Genomic DNA, 17,927 nt, shown 5'->3' on the forward strand with positions numbered 1-17,927 from the left:
GCTGCTGAAATTTCATCCCGGCTGATGACAGAATGGGGACTGCTGGTCGACTGTCAGGGCATTATTCCCTGTGACATTGCCCAGTGTCTTCTCCTGAAACAGGCTTCTCTTAGACAGCTGGGTTGTTGCTCTCTTGTGGACACTGTAAGTGACATAAAACAAAAAGATCTTTCTCCTTATTTTGACTTCTAGAAAACTTAGACCCACATTTTGGCCCCTTCTACATTTTTGTTGTTGGACTCAACCTTAGTTACAAATTTTCTGCCTTTATATTCCCTCTAGATTAACTCATTTTTCAAATTTTGGTTATATGATTTACACAAAAAACACCATCAATTTCTTTTTTTAAATAAAGAGAAATGAATACAGAGCTAAGCAGTTGTGATGGGCAACTTACAAGAAAGTGTTACAGAGCAAGGAGGGGGTGGTGGTTCACGATAATTTATTACAGAAAGGATTCCCCCTTTCTGTCTCTGGAGGTTCCTTCCCCCACGCCCACCTGCTAGGTTCGAAATGCCTGCCGCCAGAGGAAAGATGTCTCTCAATGCCAGAGACTGGTGAAAAGGAAAGGAATTATTTATTTAAAAGTTACACAGACTTAGAGTAATGGCTTAATGTCTTCAATACGATACTAAAGTCCTTTAGAATACCCACAGATGCAGTCCTTCCCTCTCCCTGTGCCCAGTCCGGGGTGCCGTGTCTCAGGAAAAGAAGTAGAAGTCCGTGATTCAGGCTCCCGGCACCATCAGCTGTGTGGCTGCTGCAATCTCCAGTTAATCCAAAGCCATGTGGCACCTTCTCATGGCCACCAGCAAGAGTCCTTCCTCCCCTTTCTTCCTGGCAAAGTCTCTCCTGCTGCCTAACAGCGTGGCAAAAAGAAGCACCCCAAAACCTCGTGGTCCTCTCTACTCTCCTTCATAACCATGTGGTCCTTTTCCCCATTTCAGAACCACATGGCCCTCTTCCTTTTCCCTCAGAACCTCGTGGTTCCCTCTATTTACTTCAGAACCGTGTGGCCCCCTATTTACTTCGGAGCCGCGTGGTCTGCTCTCTCTTTACTTCGGAGCCACATGGTCTACTCTTCTATGGCTGCCGGGCCTAGGTTTAAATCCCAGCGCCCATCTTCCTTTGCAGCCCCATTTCTGACTCCTCCTACAGTCAGTTACACCTGCCAGCATCCCCGAATTCTTCCAGCTTTACTGGGCTGCCATTGTAAGTCTGGGCAGGTGTGGCCCCATGGCATGGAGCCAATCATCTCCAAGCTCTCACGCAGGCCCTGTAACCAGGGGGAGTTGCTTCCCAGTCCCACCTTGGGTGGAAGTCACTCCCATCTCCCTGGCTCAAAGCAGGGCCACAGCCATTCAACATATCCATGAAACCAGTTAAAGGTTATAGATATGTTAAATGACTGTGCCAGGGGTTAGCTGCAAAGCTCTTGCCACCCAAAACAGCTCTGAATGGCCCTGTTCCATGTGACCCATCCCCCCTGGCTCCGGCTTGTTGGGGTGAGGACATCCTACATACATTTTTCTAATATTTCTTGGACACCCCGAGCTCTGAACCCCACTACAAATCCCTTCCTGGGGCCCTCCTCTTGGCTGCACCCTGCTTCAAAAATACCTGGTCCACCTCCAAGCCCCGCCTCCAGAGCCCAGTCCTTACCTCAGACACTATCTCCTAGCTCTAGGCTTAGGCTTGGTCCAAACTCATCCTGTCTACTGATTGTTCTGTGTACTCACCGATTGATCTCTGGTGATCTCAAGGAGTTCCTGAAAATTTGACAATGAAAATTAATTTTAAGCTTATTTTTTTTTAAAGCAGGTTGGGGGGTGTAAATAAAAGTGGGATATATGTATGTTATTTAAAAATGTGTTGCAGCATCAAAAGGGTGGGAACCACTATGTTGTAGGCAAACAAATTAGCAAGGTCAGGAGCTCAAAGATCAGAGTAGGATTCAAGGAGTCTCTGTTGAGCTTCATGGTTTGCAGAGTCCCGAGTGGGGAGAGTAGAAGCTAAGGAAAGTAAAGCATTTAAATCATTCATTCATTCATTCATTCTTAAGAAGGCTGACCCTTTACTAACTGCTGAAGATTAAAAAAATAATAAAACACTTAAGGATAAAATATAGGAAAAAATCTTTGTGACCTTGAATTAGGCAAAGATTTTTAGATATGACACGAAAAGCCCAATCCATTAAAAAAAAAAAGTTAATAAATTAGACCTGAAGGAAACCAGACCATGTCATTCTAAAATATGCTCTTTGACATTAAAATTATTTTGAGCTAAAAGCAATTAAGAAACAGCAAACACACACACACACACATACACACATACACATTCTCCTCCTTTCCAGCCTAAAGGCGGGCTATAAATTCTTTTTAGTAAAGACAGACTCTCATCAACCCAGATATGCACCAGAGAAATCAGAAACAAAATCACAAACCATCATTACTCCTTCAGTTTACCTACCTGTAGCTGGAGGCCCTTGGAAGCCTAAGCTTGCCTTTGTTCCATCATTTCTCCACAAATGCATTGCTTGTGGAAGATGCTAAGCTGCCCTTTTGACTTATTTTTAGTTCAGGTTTCTCCTGCATAATGTGTACGACATGCTTTAATAAATGGTTTTCCTCTTGTTCATCTGTCTTTTCGTTAGAGTCCCAGCTGAAAACCTAAGATGAGCAGGGTTAAGTTTGGCATCCCTTACAATCTCATCAAAATTTAAAAAGAGAAGGACTCAAGGCTCTAAAGCATAATGTTCATATAAATATGGGGTCAGCAAACACGGCTCACAGGCGGGGTGTCTGCTTTTGTAAATAAAGTTTTAGTGGAACACAGCCACACTGGTTTGTTTGCATACTGTCTGTGAGTGCTTCCATGTTGCCATGGCAGAGTCTACAACAGATTTTGTAGCACACAAGCCTAAATACATTTACTATCTGGCCCTTTAGGAAATAGTTTGTTAACCCTTCATATTAAGCACAGACTGTCCGACAGAAGTCAAGATGTAATCATCCGTTTAATACCATGGTAACCAAATAAGGACTGAGACTGCCAGACAGACCATCCCAGCCATGGTCCAGTTCCCTCCAGCCTAGAGCAGCTTGCTCCTACAACCCAGTTCCCCTCCAGTTCCCCCCAGGGTGCCGTGCAAACATTACCATTTCTGTGAAAAAGGTTGGGAAGCATTGGTCTACAGCAGTAACCATCCTTCCACAACATAAAGGGACCTTCCTGTCCCTTTACCACTGTCCCTCCTCTCACTCAGGTTACATTTGGTGAGCCTCTGCATCATACCAGGGAAGACACAGCCCCTGCCTCCAAGAAGCCCACACGCCAGCGGGAGAGAGTTAATATGCACAAAATGTGCTAAGTTATATAATCACGACGTGAAGAAGTATGGCTTAGACACCCAAATACCTCAATTTGAATACCAGTCTTGCCAGTTTTGAGCTCTGCAAGGTTGGGTGATTCATTTAATCTTTCTGAGCTTCAGTTCTCTCATCTGTTAAGTGTAAATGATAATAACATCAACTGCAGTGGGAGAGGGGGTTGAGGATTCAGTGAGCTGCTATATGCAGAGCATCTAGTTCAGTGTCAGAACTCAGAATTAGTGTTGTTCTCAGTAGCAGCGGCGGGGATCGTAGTCAGTAACAGAAGCCATAGTGATAGTAGACGATGTAATGGATTGGCCAAAAAGTCCATTAAATAAAAGACACATTTTTCATTTTCACCAACTGATTATCGATTTGGACATTTTGAGTATGTCAGCTATCTCCTGGGTGGTATAATGTTGATTGCTCTCAATTAATGTCCCGATTTGATCCCTGTCAACTTCAACTGGCCCACCCAATCGTGGAGCACCGTCCTGCAAGAAATCTCCAGCACAACACCTTGCAAACCACTTTTGACACGTTTGCTCAGTCACAGCGCCTTCTCCATGCACTGCACAAATCTTTGTGTGTGTGTGTTTCAGTTGTGTTTACCTTTCTTGAAACAATAAAACATAATATGCCAAAATGTTGTATATTTCCTTCCATCTTCAATACTAAAATGATTACACAAAAATTCACCAATTTTGATCATTTAAAAAAAAATGGAAGCTCATATGACAACTGTCACAATATAATCTAACAAAATTGTTTCAAATGAAGTTAAAAACAACTAAGAGCTACTAGAGCTACCTTATGGGGGGAAAAAACCTAACTTGTTGGCCAACCCAACATAAGGTACAAGTCCAGCAAAGAGGAGAGGGCAGTGATACAGGTGTATTGATCAGGGATGTGTTTACAAAGGTGACAAATGATCTGAATTTTTAAAAAAGATTTATGTATTTATTTTTTAGAGCGAGGGGACAGGAAGGAGAAAGAGAGGGACAGGAACGTCAATGTGTGGTTGCCTCCCACCCGCCTCCTACTGGGAACCTGGCCCGCAACCCAGGCATGTGCTCTGGCTGGGAATCCAACCTGCGACCTTTTGGTTCAGAGGCCGGCACTCAATCCACACCAGCCAGGGCATATTCATTCCGATCTAAGGCATTTTTAAATTAACATTTGTGGGAAAGACAATTAAAATTTGTGTTTGACCTTGGCAAGGAGCCTTGCAGCCAGAACAGCAATTTATGCTGAAAAAACAAAACAAACAAAATAAAACTTTGGTTGCTTTCTCCCCTTCGGTCTAAGGAACTGAGGATGGGGAAGATGGGTGGGTTTGGAACTGCTTCCAGAGCTGCATTTCTGGTTCTGCAAACATTTGTAAGACAAAGACAATTGCTCCATTTCCCCAGAGAACTGGGTTGTGAGGTAAGTGACCTCATAAGTTGACCCACCTGTCCAACCACATCTGAATTTACTTCTTTCCCTTTGGATACATAGTTTTGTTTTAATTTTGAAGAGGCTCTAAAAAATTTCTATCAGGCTTTGAATTTTTAGTCTCTAGCTTTGCCAGATTCCTGATCAAAAAGTTATCAAATCCTTTCAAATACCTTGTCAGATTTTAGCTGGGATAAGCAGTAACTATTTCAGGCAGTGCTGAATAATTCCATGGACTCAAGAGAGTGCGTAAGTCATTATTTTCCCAAATCATTTCATCTGAGAGCTGAAAGGAAGAACTCACAGCCTGCCCACCCTAGTGAAACAGAGGGTCCTCGTGACTTTGATTAAATTTAGTTTTTAATTCTAGCTCTAGAAACCATCTCTTTCACTCTCTTCCTACAGGCCTCAGAGAACTGGCCTTTCCCCCTGATAATCAGCAACCCCCGAGGCCCAAAAGCCCATGGCCTGTACCTGAGTAATGGTCCCATGGTCAAGACCTCTGGCAGGCTAGAGGTAACACGTGACCTGAGTTATGTCTCATTTTCTGAGCCCTAAGGTGGAGTGACCCCCTGCCTACTTCCCAGTGGAGGGACACTGGAACAGACCTTAGAACTGTCCTCAAGACCTGAAGAAATGATTCACTGCCCTTACTCATCTCTGACCAATCAGCTCCCAACAACCCCCAAACCCCTAACCCACGATGTCTTATGATTTTTGCCCTATATAATCTACAATCTACACTCCGTCGGGGAGTTCCAGCTTGAGCTTTAGCTTCCCGTTCTCTTGAGTGATGTCATTCACCAATAAATAGCCAACATTTCTCCACAGCAATTCTCAGTGTCTAGCGTTTGGTTCTGCTAGTGCTGGCTGGATGAACTCTTTCTGTTCGGCAACAGCAGGCAGGCAAAAAGCCAAGCCAAGCCTTAGGGCACAGGAAAAGCTACCCATCCCTGGGAGAGAAAGGGTAAATAACTCACCGGTCTTACAGTCTTTTGTTTTAGGTACTTTATACATTTTTGTTTGTTTGTTTTTTATTTTTGTTTTTGTTAGCCCATTACAGGAGATTCTTGCTTTTAATTACCTGCTCAGGTGATAAAAATTTCTCTTAGGATTCTTTCAGAGCTGTTTTTTAAAGCTTCTTTTAGAAGCTTCTGCAAATCAAAGAATGAATTCCATGTCCCTGTGGTTTAGAATTCCCTGTCTAAGGGAGAGCCCTGGAGGTAGACTTAAGACAAAGTTTGTCCTTCACGGCCGTTAGAATTTTAAATTATTTTGGCTAAGTTGGTCCATTTAATTCAAAAGGCAGAAGACGCGGAATCAAAGTGTTTGTACCTATAACTGGCTAGAGTTCCTGAGGAAGGAGCTTGTGGGTACTTTCAGAGGGTGAAGATTCCACGTTAAAAGAGAGATTCTGCTGAAAGGTGTCACAGCTGGGCAAAAAAGACAAAAGAGGTGTTGATCAAAAGCCCCAGGGAGTTTATCTGCAAGCTCGGGAGTTTGCGGAAGAGGGTTGGGTGGGCCTGGAAAACAGGTTTATAGGATTTATGACTGTGTCCTCCCTTACGAAATCTTTTTCTTATTTGGCTGAGGAAGTTTCAGAATAAGAAGTGAGTTCAGATTTCTCTTTGTTTAATTCAGAATTTGCTTTACTTGGTTTCAAATGTGATTCTTGAGGGGAGGCTATCTTTGAACGATTGGCTTTTTTAGGGCCCTCTAAATGAGAAGCATTTTTCAATTGTGCATGTAAATATATTAATTTCAGAATCTCAAAAGATACCCCGAGCAGCCACTATAATTCCAAATGGACCTTCTTAGCAGAAAAGTCCATCAGGACAAATACTTAGCAGAGGGTAGTCTATAAATCCATCTGACACTGTAGAACGGGGTTGTTCCTCCACAAACAGACTTAGAAAGAGCATCCTGTTGCACAAACTGGTGTCAGGGGACCCAAGAATTAGCACTCTGAACCTCAGCTGAAGGGGGCAGGCTTGGAACCAGTGGAACCGACTGCTGGAAGACTGGCGCAGCCAAGCAGTTACCTCGTTGGAATCCAGTGGCAGCCCCCAGAGAGAAAAGGCAGAGTTCTTCAGATGCCACAACTCTGACACCATATGTATCAAAAGAACTTAAAAAGAGTTTGGTGTCTTTGGCTAGAAATAAGTGATAAAGATTTATTCAAGGGTCTTACAGTTTGTAAACTTGGAACACAGCTAGGCAAAAACCCAGAAGTTTTCCAAAGAAGGGAGAAAAGTTAAGCGTTCTCATAGTAAAAAGTACCTTTTTGAAAATAATCAGTCCTGCTTTCTTAGACCCAGGATTGGTCCAGAATGGTAATCAATCAGATGTGGGGCAGTCCGGATAATGGATGCCAGGAAGTCTGGATACGTGTGAGTCAATTAGGAGGGATTCAGAGGTTTATCTGCAGGACTGAAAAGTTAAAAAGTTTAAGTTCCCAACCTAGCCAGAACAAGAATCAGTCTTTCCTCATGCCTCAGCCCTCTTAGTGTTAATAATTAGAGCATCTTGGTTAAAGTGAAGCTTGGGTTATCTAAGTTGCTGTTCCCAGAGCTCCCAAAGGCCGACTGGAGGTAAGGGTGCTAGAGAGCACTGGATGAAGAGTGAAAAGAACGTAAACAGAGCTACTCGAAGTTTCCCAAAATGAAGCTGGTCTAACAGAGAAGCAGGGAGGTGCAGTGGGGAGGGAATGCCCCAGATTAAGTTGTTCTCATTTTCTATTTTTCAGCTGGGACACTGGGCAGATTACTGAAGCTTTCTGGCTCCCTTGTGCTATGTTTTCTTCTTTTTGTGTGTGCTGTGTTTAATTATAGGATTGAAATAAATGAAATGTGAGTTCCTTCCTGTATTAACAGGAGGGTGCTGCTGTACGGCGGGATGGCTGTATGTCCCCAAATGGGCTTTAACACGTCCTGGGGGTGCCTTGGTTTGCATGTTTCCTTGGCTCTCTGGAGAGCCTGGCAGGCTTCTGCAGAACACGTCTGACCCGCCTGCTGTGAAGGCCACCTCTGGGTGTAGTGAACAGCCTGAGTCTCAGCCCTCCAGGGAGGCGCCTGATTCCTCGAGGTTGTGTGTGAGCCTGGGTCAGCCTCTGGCGGCCAGGGGCCCACAGACACAGAAGGGCGAAGTCTAGGCTTGTGACCAGATGGATCCTGGGAAGCAACCTGGCATTTCTGAGATACTTATAAAACTCTCTCCTCAGAAAAAGTGATTTGTCCCAAAGTTTGGAAACTTATTAGGGTTCGCCGCAGGGGAAGATTTGGTACAAGTCTGTACTGACTTTATCACCCTCCCCCCAAATGTGAATTTCAGTAGACGATCTCAATTATTTGGTGTCTCACGCAATGGGGTGGAATGGAAGACTCCGGTCCAGTCGTGTAGTACCAGAGGAAGGGACTTGGACAAGTTAATGGGCATCCTCATTTCCCTCACTTGTGAAAAGAGATCGTGTCTCAGAGGATTGGATGACATAAATGGTATAGAGATTCCTGACATACGTACGTGAATGCAGTATTCCATTCCATACTACCTTAAATATGTGGATAAAAATACAGACTCAGCAATTTTTTATACTTACCTCTATGTGATTTTTCACAACTTAGTTTTTACCCTCAGACCAAAAATGAGCTAGTCAGGGTTCTTCTGTCTTTCAAAGGCTCAATTGGGGTTCAAATACTTGAGATTAAACCATGTAAGAGGAAATCTTCCCCAGCGGCAAGCCAGCTGATGGGCATATAGGGGCAGGCAAATCTCCCATCTCTGGGCTGACTGGCCGGGGAGATTTTCCCAGGGGCCTGGCATCACGGAGATACGCCGAGCACGCCTGATTGAGCCTGGCCTGGACAGGAGGATTACATTTCGTCCAGTGTTGGAATCACTGGAAATTCCCCTTGTTCATTCGAAGATGCAAAAATAAAAGCAGCAACTCATGGTCTTGCTGAGGTGAGAGCTTTATTGTGAGCCATTCTTGCATCTTTTGTTCTCTACCTATCCAAGACAGATTGAGCCAAGTAACGAAAGAATCACGTGCATGTGGATTTTCTTATCTTGTGCCCTACACACATTTCATTGAGAGTAAATTTCATATACACATGTGTATACATATTACACACACACACTCTCATACATGTAGGCAGCCAATGGAAGGCGAAGGAAATTACACCATCACTCTCCCCCGAATACCTGCGGCATGCCGGATTTTATTCCGAGTTGCTACTTTCCTGAAGGGGGACATTCTTAGGCCCCTTGGAGAGGGGATCATCTTGGTTTTACTCTGTCTTTATCTGAAGACCTTAGATCAGCGACTTTCAACCTTTTTCATCTTGTGGCACACATAATTACTAAAATTCTGCGGTGCACCCCAAAATATATTTTTGCCAGTCTGACAAAAAAATAAGTATAATTTTGATTCTTTGACACCGACAGCTATTGTTGTGTTGGCTGTTGTCATTTTTTTATTCGACAATCTAAGGGAAAGGAGGTCGGTCGCTGCCCCTGACTAAACAGTCAGGAACTGCATGGTTTAAAAGTCCTTGCGGCACACCGGCTGAAGATCGCTGCCTTGGAGCTCTCTAGAAGGAAATTTTCGCCACTTTCATTTTTTGAACATGCCCACATTCAGAAGGCTCATTCTTGGGACTGCTGCTTCAAGTGGAGGTGGGATGAGGCGGGGAGCCCAGCCATTCTTTTTAACGTCCGGCCTAAACCCTGCCGGCCACACACAGGTGTGCGTGTGCACAATAAATCGGTTGAAGTGGTGTCCACATTCTGTTCTTTTCCTTTTTCTCCTCACTAATCCCTTTCTCACCGGGATGGAAGCTCCCCCTCCAACCTTGTGCTCAGCTACTTCATGAAGTGAGGGTTCACAAAAGTCACTCTGAACTTTTCAGATATATCTCCCTGAAGTACTCACTTACCCTCTCCTGGTTTGACCCGCGGTCACCACAATGAGTCACCCATTGGGCTGTAGTCCACAGCAGCCTGAAATAACAGCAATTCCAGGGCTATGACTTAACATTTTCCATTTTTATTAAAACTCTCACTTCCGCCAAACCTGATTATCTTAAAGCTAATTTTATTCCACGCTTGGCCTTTGAGTTTGTGCTAATTTGTAAACCTTTTCCAAATCGCTCTCTTAAATCAATGCAAGAATTTAACAACTCTCACACATTCAATTCCTTGACAGATTCAGGAAACCAGACTCTCTTTCGGCAGAGAGAGAGCATGTCTGGAGACAGTGGGATAGAAGGAATCCTTTTTACAAAGTAAGAGAGGCAAAGAAGTAATTTATGCATTTATTATGTACACACATATAGACTGTAGTTGTGTTTATATATTGTTTGTATGTATATGGAAATGATTCCCCAGAGATCTTATCCACACACAGATCTAAGAAACAAAAGAACTAAAATTTAAAGCTCAAAAATCTCTTTTGGATTCTGGCTGATTAAAAATATATATCCTCCCAGTATTTATCTGTACCTACAGCGCCGGCCTAATGTCAGTCCCTTACCCATTGTGTCGTGCATTTTAGATAAGCATGATGCAATGTCTATACAGACAGAGCCATACATGTTTATGTCTCTATTATTACAGCTACGTGCTCATCTCCCCCCTCCTTAGCTTTTTCTGAGGAGTCTTCCTACACTTTTAAAGACACATTACAAGTTTCTTGAAGAAACTGATGCACACAGCTCAGCACAGTGCTGGGAGTACACTAACTTATCTTCTTTCTTCCCAGTCAGTTGTTAGTACTTGTACCCTTTCCGGACCCTCTGCCACTTTAAATGTGCCTCTTATGCATAGACATCCCTTCACACGCAGCTAGGCAGCACCTGCGCCATGCTCCATCGGTCTCTGGAACTTCTGCAGGTGTCTGTGCTGCAACACCCGAATATAAAAACGAAACACTTGGAGGGGCCATGGCTTTTAAGATTTAGCAAGTTTGTTATCGGTTATTTATTCCCCATTAAGAAACCTTAGTCTTCTTTCTCCATTAAGCAAGAAACAGCCTAAACACTATAAAGAACGTCACATTAATAAGCTGAAAACTTTATTAACAAAAAATACTGCTCTTAAGCAGATGAAGCAATTTAAATAAAAGCTTGAATTAAACAAACCTTTACGCACTCAATGGGGAACTAGGCACCTACACCAAAATCACAAGTGAAATAAAGCCAAATCTTAGGAGTAGCTGCTTTTCTAGGGGTATCATTGCCTCACTCTTTACCCAGGCAATTCTTTCCTGTTTCCCTCAGGATTCCTGTTGACTTGGCACTCATCCCACCCCGGGACACAGCTGCCCCTTCCTCCAGAAGGAAGTGCTTTCTGGTCCTCAGAGTGCTCCTCCAACTCTGCAACACTGAAAACTGTGCCTTTTATTTCCACCTAGTGTTGGTCTCATATGCACACAACCCTGTTTCCATACTAGAGTGCTGTGCCTTACTTCCTCTGTGCTGTCCTAACTTCTACCCAGTCTTCTCATAACATTGACTTCATGGAGTTTTGGAAGTGGACACGTGTGGGAAAGGACACAGGCTAAGGCACCCATCCCATCTCACGCAACCCGTGAGCTAGCTGTGACTCGTGGCTCATTGAAGAATACAAAAGTCTCAGATAAGTAAACAAAATCGATTTGGGCCCCCAATCCAAGGTCTTGAGTCTTAATTAACTGGTGGTATGAAATGATACACCTGACAACTTTAGGATGCACATTTGCACTAGTCAATAACTGCAAGTGAACTTTTCCGTTAATGAATGCTCTCATTTACTCGGAGGCGCTTTTCATGCTGTTTCTCAAGAACATTAAGCACAGAGCACTGCCCTTGTCGTGAAGCATGGAGGCTGCACGTTTACTGCATGTTGTTTCCGTGTCAGTGGCTTTCCCACTGGGAACAGAGTGGACCTCACCCTCTCCTCATGACTAAGTCCAGAGATTGTGTGTGAAGGAGTTCTGTGACTTTTTAAACTGAGCCATATTCCATCCATTGCCCGTGAACGCTTGGGTTACGGGGACTGGATCACAGCATTGCTGATTACAATACATGCATGGTAAACTGGCATGAGCTCTGCCCAGCCCCAAACTCACGAACATTAGTGGACACTTTGAAGTGCAATGTATTACCGCACACCTGCCGCTTCCTAAGTTTAGAAGTTTGGTAGGCCTCATCTTTTCCACAAGCAGATTTCAGATCTCCACGGCTCTCTTCTTTGCCAAGTATGAACAACAAACACTGCTTTTGACACTAAAATTGTGCCCTTTAGGACACGTACAGTAGTCCCCTTTCATCCGTGGGGGATACAGTCCAAGACCCCCAGAGGTTGCTTGAAACTGCAGAAAGTACATAACCCTGTTTTTTAACAGGAAGAATCACTAAGAATAAAACAATTATGCCAATATACTCTAACAAACGTTATCCCGACAACTGAAAGGGCAAAGTGACTAATGGGTGTGTAGTGGATACAACACGGTTACTCTGGACGAAGGAATGATACGTGTCCTGGGTGGGATGGAGCAGGACTGCCCACAATTTCATCCCAGTAGTCAGAACGGGAAGCAATTTAAAACTTATAAATTGCTTATTTCTGGAACTTTTCATTTACTATTTTTGTACCATGGTTGACCACGGGCAACTGAAATGGTGGAAAGTGAAACTGTGGATAAGCAAGACTACTGTTAAGGTTTTTTTTTTTTTCTTCAGCACTAGGGATCAACTGCGTGGGTCCATTTCCCAACCCTCTGAGGCAAAGAGCTGCGGTGGGAGATTCACAAGCAGGTCTCCAAAGTAAAGGGCATCTAGGCTGTACAGTGAGAAAGACCTGGGCTCACACCCACTGTGCCATTTACTAGGTGGGTAATCTTGAACAAGTTGTGTTTCTGTGAGCCTGTCATCTCGTCCGCCAAATGCAAGTAACACCACCTCCCATTAACAGGGTTGTGAAAATTATAATACACATAAAGTCCCTGGCATACTGCTCCAACATAGTAGATAATGTTAGTTACTGCTTTTATTATCCAACATTTGAAGAATAGAGTCCATGGTTTTTAATTCCCTGTTACAGTCCTCTCAGAAGAACTTGCAGGACTAGAGTTAAAAACATACTTATCCTGTGAGGCTGTTAAGTGTCTGCAGAGGTTACTCAGAGGGTAGAAAACGTTAGAGCACTGAGGTGGAACAACGCTGCCCCTGCCACCACTCCCTTCCGGCCTCAACAACCCCTGTCCCCTCCTTCCCACCAGCTAACCCTGTATGCCCATTTGTCCTCATCTCCAGCCCTACCTGATGAAAATGCCTGTGGTTTTAAAGATTTTCAAAAACTTAAGAATGGAAAAAGGAGACCTCAGAGAACTACATATACTCCATTAAGGGATGGGTAACTGCTACAGTTTCTTGTCCTTAGCAATAGAGTGGCTTCCGTGTGCTGAGATCCCACTCTGATGAGAAATGACGCGAAGGTCATGGATGGACCTCACTGTCCACTTTGAAAGCTCTTGCAGCACCTTTAGGCCCCACAGCTTCTTTCCAAAGAGACCACCATCTCCAACAATAATGGGCACCCCGTCAGCCTCACTGGCGGGGATCTTGTGTTCCAGGAGCACCATTAATTCCTCCAGCTGGTAAGCAAAGGCAGCAACTTGGAGTAGAAGCGTATGTATTGCTTGATGGAAGTCACTTTCAGCTGGAGTAAAATGCACCCGTTGGTCTTCTAAAAGCCTGGTCAACATAGCATGAAAGGTACGATAAGCTTGGAGGTTCTCTTGGAGTCGCTCGGCCTCAGTCAGCTCACTCCACCGATCACTGCTTGCCACTGGCACACCGCCCACGGAATCCAGGCTTACATTCTCGTCCAGGCCCTGATGCTTCACCTGGCCAAGAACACAGAAAAACATCACATCTTCGGTCACCACCCCAACATTCTAAATAACACCTGAATCTCATTTAAAATTTTATTCACCTCTCTGGTCATGGATCCAAGTTATAAAGAAAATTAAGTCTAGAGCGGAAACTTTTTTTTTTTTTTTAATTGTGAGCATTTATTTTTGGAGAGAGGGGAAGGAGGAGAAGCATCAGTGTGGTTGCCTCTCACATGCCCCCTACTGGGGACCTGGCCTGCAACCCTGCACATGCCTGACTGGGAATCGAACTGGTCACCCTTTGGTTTGTAGGCTGGTATTCAATTCACTGAGCCACACCAGCCAGGGCTAGAGCAGAAACTCTTGATTTGGGGATCTATGATTGGACTTTAGTAAGACCCTATTGTCCCTGAAGTTATACACAAGGCTTTGACTACTGTTCATCTTTCATTACATTCTAAAGGTTGAAAACCACTCACTGGTCTGGGATAACTTCTTCCCACTTCAAACTCCCTCCTAAAATATTTTAATTGTACTGAAGTTTTAAGTATTTTAAACATACTTTAAGACCCTGGCCACACCTAGAAGCCCTAAAAGGTAGCCACTGTAGAATTTTTCTAATCATCCTTGCCTCCATTGCCCATTCTCAGTGGTGAGGACAATCCTTTACAGGAAGGGTCTCCAACCCTGTAACTGGTCCCTGGCCTGTTAGGAACCAGGTCACACAGCAGGAGGTGAGTGGAGGCCAGGAGCAAGAAGCTTCATCCCGCTCCCCATCACTCACATTACTGCCTGGGCTCCATCCCCTTCACCACCCCCCGCCCCACCCCTGTATGTGGGAAAATTGTCTTCCACAAAACTGGTCCCTGGTGCCAAAAAAGCTAGGGACTGCTACTTTACAGAACTCAGCGTAAAGTAGTTAAAAAAACCTGGTACTTCAGTCTGACTCCTGATTGGTGGAGTTATGCAAAGATACTCTCCACAGGGTCTGGAGTGCCTCCATAGCAGATCTTACAGACACACTCATGACAATCTCCTACTATGAGAAAACCAATCTGGACCCCAAGGCTAACTTTCCCTAGTCTCCAGTGAATCTTCTGGGGAATCCTTTTGATAGTAGAGGTGACCTTTCTATTTAGACCCAGAAACACTTTTGATGTATTTAATTAAAAATTGGGTGGCTGAGACCGGAGAGATTGGTTGTTTACACTGCACCGCTCCTTCCCAATCCTGTAAACCTTACTGTGCCTTTCATTTACGTGGTTCAGAAATTCAGCACAATGTATATAAAAAACTTAAATTCAGAGGGCTCGTGGTTAATCTATTCTGGTAGAATTTAGATTGTAGGCAGTAAAATTAGAAACAGCCTCCAAGACAAACAGCCAACCCTATCTAGCATCCCACGTGTATTTTCTTACTCAAGGAACACGTCTCCTAAAAAAGTTTGAGAAAATAAGCTCAGGAGTTTCCTGAAGGGGCCATGTCAAATAGTATGTGCCCAATATACAACTGACTGTATGATTAGAGCTTTCATAATTAATAATGGGCTGGATGGAGCATGATGGAAAGGGGTTGGATAGAAGAGATGGAGAAAATAGACATCAGCAAAATAGGCAACTTACATAAGATTCCGTAAGAGCGGTCAGGTCTGAACGAATCTTCCTTGCTAGCCAGACAGAATGGCTACAGAGGTCCCGGCGGTGAGGGGTCAGCGGTGAATGCTCTGCAAAAGCCATCCCCTAACTCAACTGTCCCAAGAAGTGAGCAGAGTTTGTTTCTGTCTACACTGGTCCTAATAAGAAGTGTGACTCTCAGAATAATCCACTGGGAATTCTCTACTAATGGAATGGTGCACCCCACCCCCACACCCCGCCTGACTCAGAGGTTGCAGCAAATTCCTGGCTGTGGATTTTTGTGCCCATGGAATCAAAGGCCCCTTTTACTCAGTTTTTTTCCCTGCAGCATCTGCCTCCATCTCTCCTTTCTACTGAGTGCCTAATGTACTTGTTTTTATGTCATTGTTTTGCTTCTGCACTTAGCAATAAGTTCACTATGTCACACTAATCCTCATGATACCCCTGCCCAATGTAATGTACTTTATATACACATATAATCATTTCATTATCACCCTCTCCTGTGCCCATGTCCTTTTCTTTTTTCGGCCTGGCAAAGTATTCAATAGTATTACATTTCTATTATTGATATAGCTGCCATTTATTAAGCACCTAACCTGAGCCAGACACTGCTCAAGGCTTTAAAGCCTTGATTTGATCTTCAGAAAGATTGTATGTGGTATTATTTCTCACATCTTACATAAAAAAGAAATTAAATGATGTGCACAAAACCCAATTAACAGGGCTCAAAATTTAATTCTACAGCCGTTTCTCCCACTGACTTCCCAATTTTATTGTCTAAATCACATTTTGTTCAAGAAACAAAGTTTATGTGAAAAACCTCCTTTAAAAAATATAGCTTCTTTTTACTCCCATCCATTTGCTATGTATTTAAAGTTAGTTTAATTTACATTCCATTAAAAATCAGCCAAGGAAGCATCTCTAATCTCAATCATGATGCCTTCCTTGTAGCTAGAGGATGAGGAAGGTATTGTTTAGGCCTTTCTTTTCCAAAGGACAGGAAACACCCAACCCTGATTTGGTAACATTTCTAAGGCAGTCTCACGCAAGTAACAATATGCTTTTCAACCAAGTAAGAGAATGAGTTGAGCTTTGAAATGAGGGCAAGAGAGTTTAAAACCGCTTGGAGAGTTGCTACTCTAGTATATTTTCACTCACTCCATAGGTTAAAGGATGGTGCTAATTGGGAAGGAGTTCCAAGTTTCAACTTCAAATGGATCAATTAGCTTTACTATTTCTTATCAGACACTGCCTCTAAGTTAAAATACATGCCTTCTCAGGAGCAAATTTCCACAGGTAAACAATGAAGGGAGAAAGACATGAGGCCTGGGTGGATGTCACAGTAGGCCTTTAAGAAGGTAGAAGGATTCTATTTTTTTTTTATTTAAGTTAGTACTTTGCCAACTGATCACTGGATCATATGGCATCTCAGCACTGGAAATCAAGAACTAAACAGAGTCAAAGTTACTACCTGATTCTGAACAAGAATGAACAACAGTATCTGCCACTTAAAATCTGCGCTGAAGGCACTTGGTTTTCGTATGTAGCAGCAGCATCAATTGTTTCACCCTAGAACAACCGTAACTCAGTATAACCACGGAAGACCAGTTGCTTCCATGAAGACAACTTTTATTTTTCTTCTTTACATATTTATTTTGGATATACCTTACCTAGATTAAGAGAAAACAAGAATTTGAAAAGCAGAGTATCCCTTTTATTATAATTTTTTTTACATAACTTTTTTCAACCTAGATTCAGGTAACTACCTGTCTCTCCCATCAAAGGAGAAGGGTCCTGCACATTACAATAGGCAAAAGGCTTTTAGGAAATAAAATCTTTTAAATTGATCCATTACAATTTTTTAATTTTCTTGAGTACATTGGAAAGTGGGAAAAAGACAGGAGAGAAATATGGTATTTCAAACAACCAGACTGTAATATCCTCAGGTTTAATACATTCTTTCTATTTTTTTCTCCAAATAGGTACAAAGGAGGTTCAAGTGCTCTATGTAGATGCTTTTCCATACCCTGATATATATATTTTTTACTCCCAGTAATCCTGGCCAGTGCTTACCTAAATTCTCTGAAGCATATTAAGTCTCAATTATGTAAAATAACTGGTCAATCAAACAAGGGGGAAGCACAGAAATAATGCTTGTATCTCAACTACCTTTTCAGAATCTAGAATTGCCAATTCAAGATGGAGAATATGTAGTAGGAGAAAGTGTTAACAGAATTTGATTAAGAGTAGGAAACACAGTTTTAACATTAAAAGAGCTCCTTGGAAGGACAATGAAGTAAACAGCATGAGGAGCAGGAAGGAAAAAGGGAAGAAGGCCCAGAATAAGTCCGTTTACTTACACCAGCTCTTTCATATGCTAGCATCCCTTTCTCAAAAGGAAAAAGAAAAAGTTCATAGAAAATATTTAAAATTTATCACAAACTCTGATAATAATTTATTGGAGCAAATTGTAGGCAAAAGGTAGCTATGAAGCGGACAAAAAGGGGAGAAATAACAGAATTTTAATTATTAGAACTAACTAGTTGTCTTTGGCGGGGAGAGGAGTGTGAGATAGGGAAGAACATATTTCCCTGTATCTCATAGTTTTTTATG

General features: G+C 43.0%; 1 protein-coding gene and 1 non-coding gene across 2 annotated transcripts; both read right to left on the reverse strand.

Annotated features, from left to right (window-relative positions):
- Nucleotides 1-8,950: 8,950 nt before the first annotated feature.
- Nucleotides 8,951-9,094, reverse strand: LOC112303574 (small nucleolar RNA SNORA67). Its single transcript, XR_002974668.2, has one exon. It is a non-coding gene; the product is annotated as a small nucleolar RNA SNORA67 (small nucleolar RNA).
- Nucleotides 9,095-10,570: 1,476 nt separating this feature from the next.
- On the reverse strand, nt 10,571-16,792 carry CNTF (ciliary neurotrophic factor). Its single transcript, XM_024559121.4, has 2 exons — nt 15,303-16,792; nt 10,571-13,692 (listed from the first exon to the last, which is right to left on the reverse strand). The coding sequence occupies exons 1-2, from the start codon at nt 15,414-15,416 to the stop codon at nt 13,207-13,209; spliced, it is 600 nt and encodes a 199-aa protein (XP_024414889.1). The 5' UTR covers nt 15,417-16,792; the 3' UTR covers nt 10,571-13,206.
- Between the last annotated feature and the right edge of the window lie 1,135 nt (nt 16,793-17,927).

The sequence above is a fragment of the Desmodus rotundus genome, chromosome 5 (genome assembly GCF_022682495.2).
Source record: "Desmodus rotundus isolate HL8 chromosome 5, HLdesRot8A.1, whole genome shotgun sequence".
NCBI lineage: Eukaryota > Metazoa > Chordata > Mammalia > Chiroptera > Phyllostomidae > Desmodus > Desmodus rotundus.

What these genes read in the sequence shown, in the direction of transcription:
- CNTF (XM_024559121.4), bottom strand. Translation starts at nt 15,416, where the DNA reads ATGGCTTTTGCAGAGCATTCACCGCTGACCCCTCACCGCCGGGACCTC. An exon ending in CCGCTCTTACGGAATCTTAT is followed by an intron (nt 13,693 to 15,302) that starts GTAAGTTGCCTA and finishes GTTCTTGGCCAG; the next exon opens with GTGAAGCATCAGGGCCTGGA.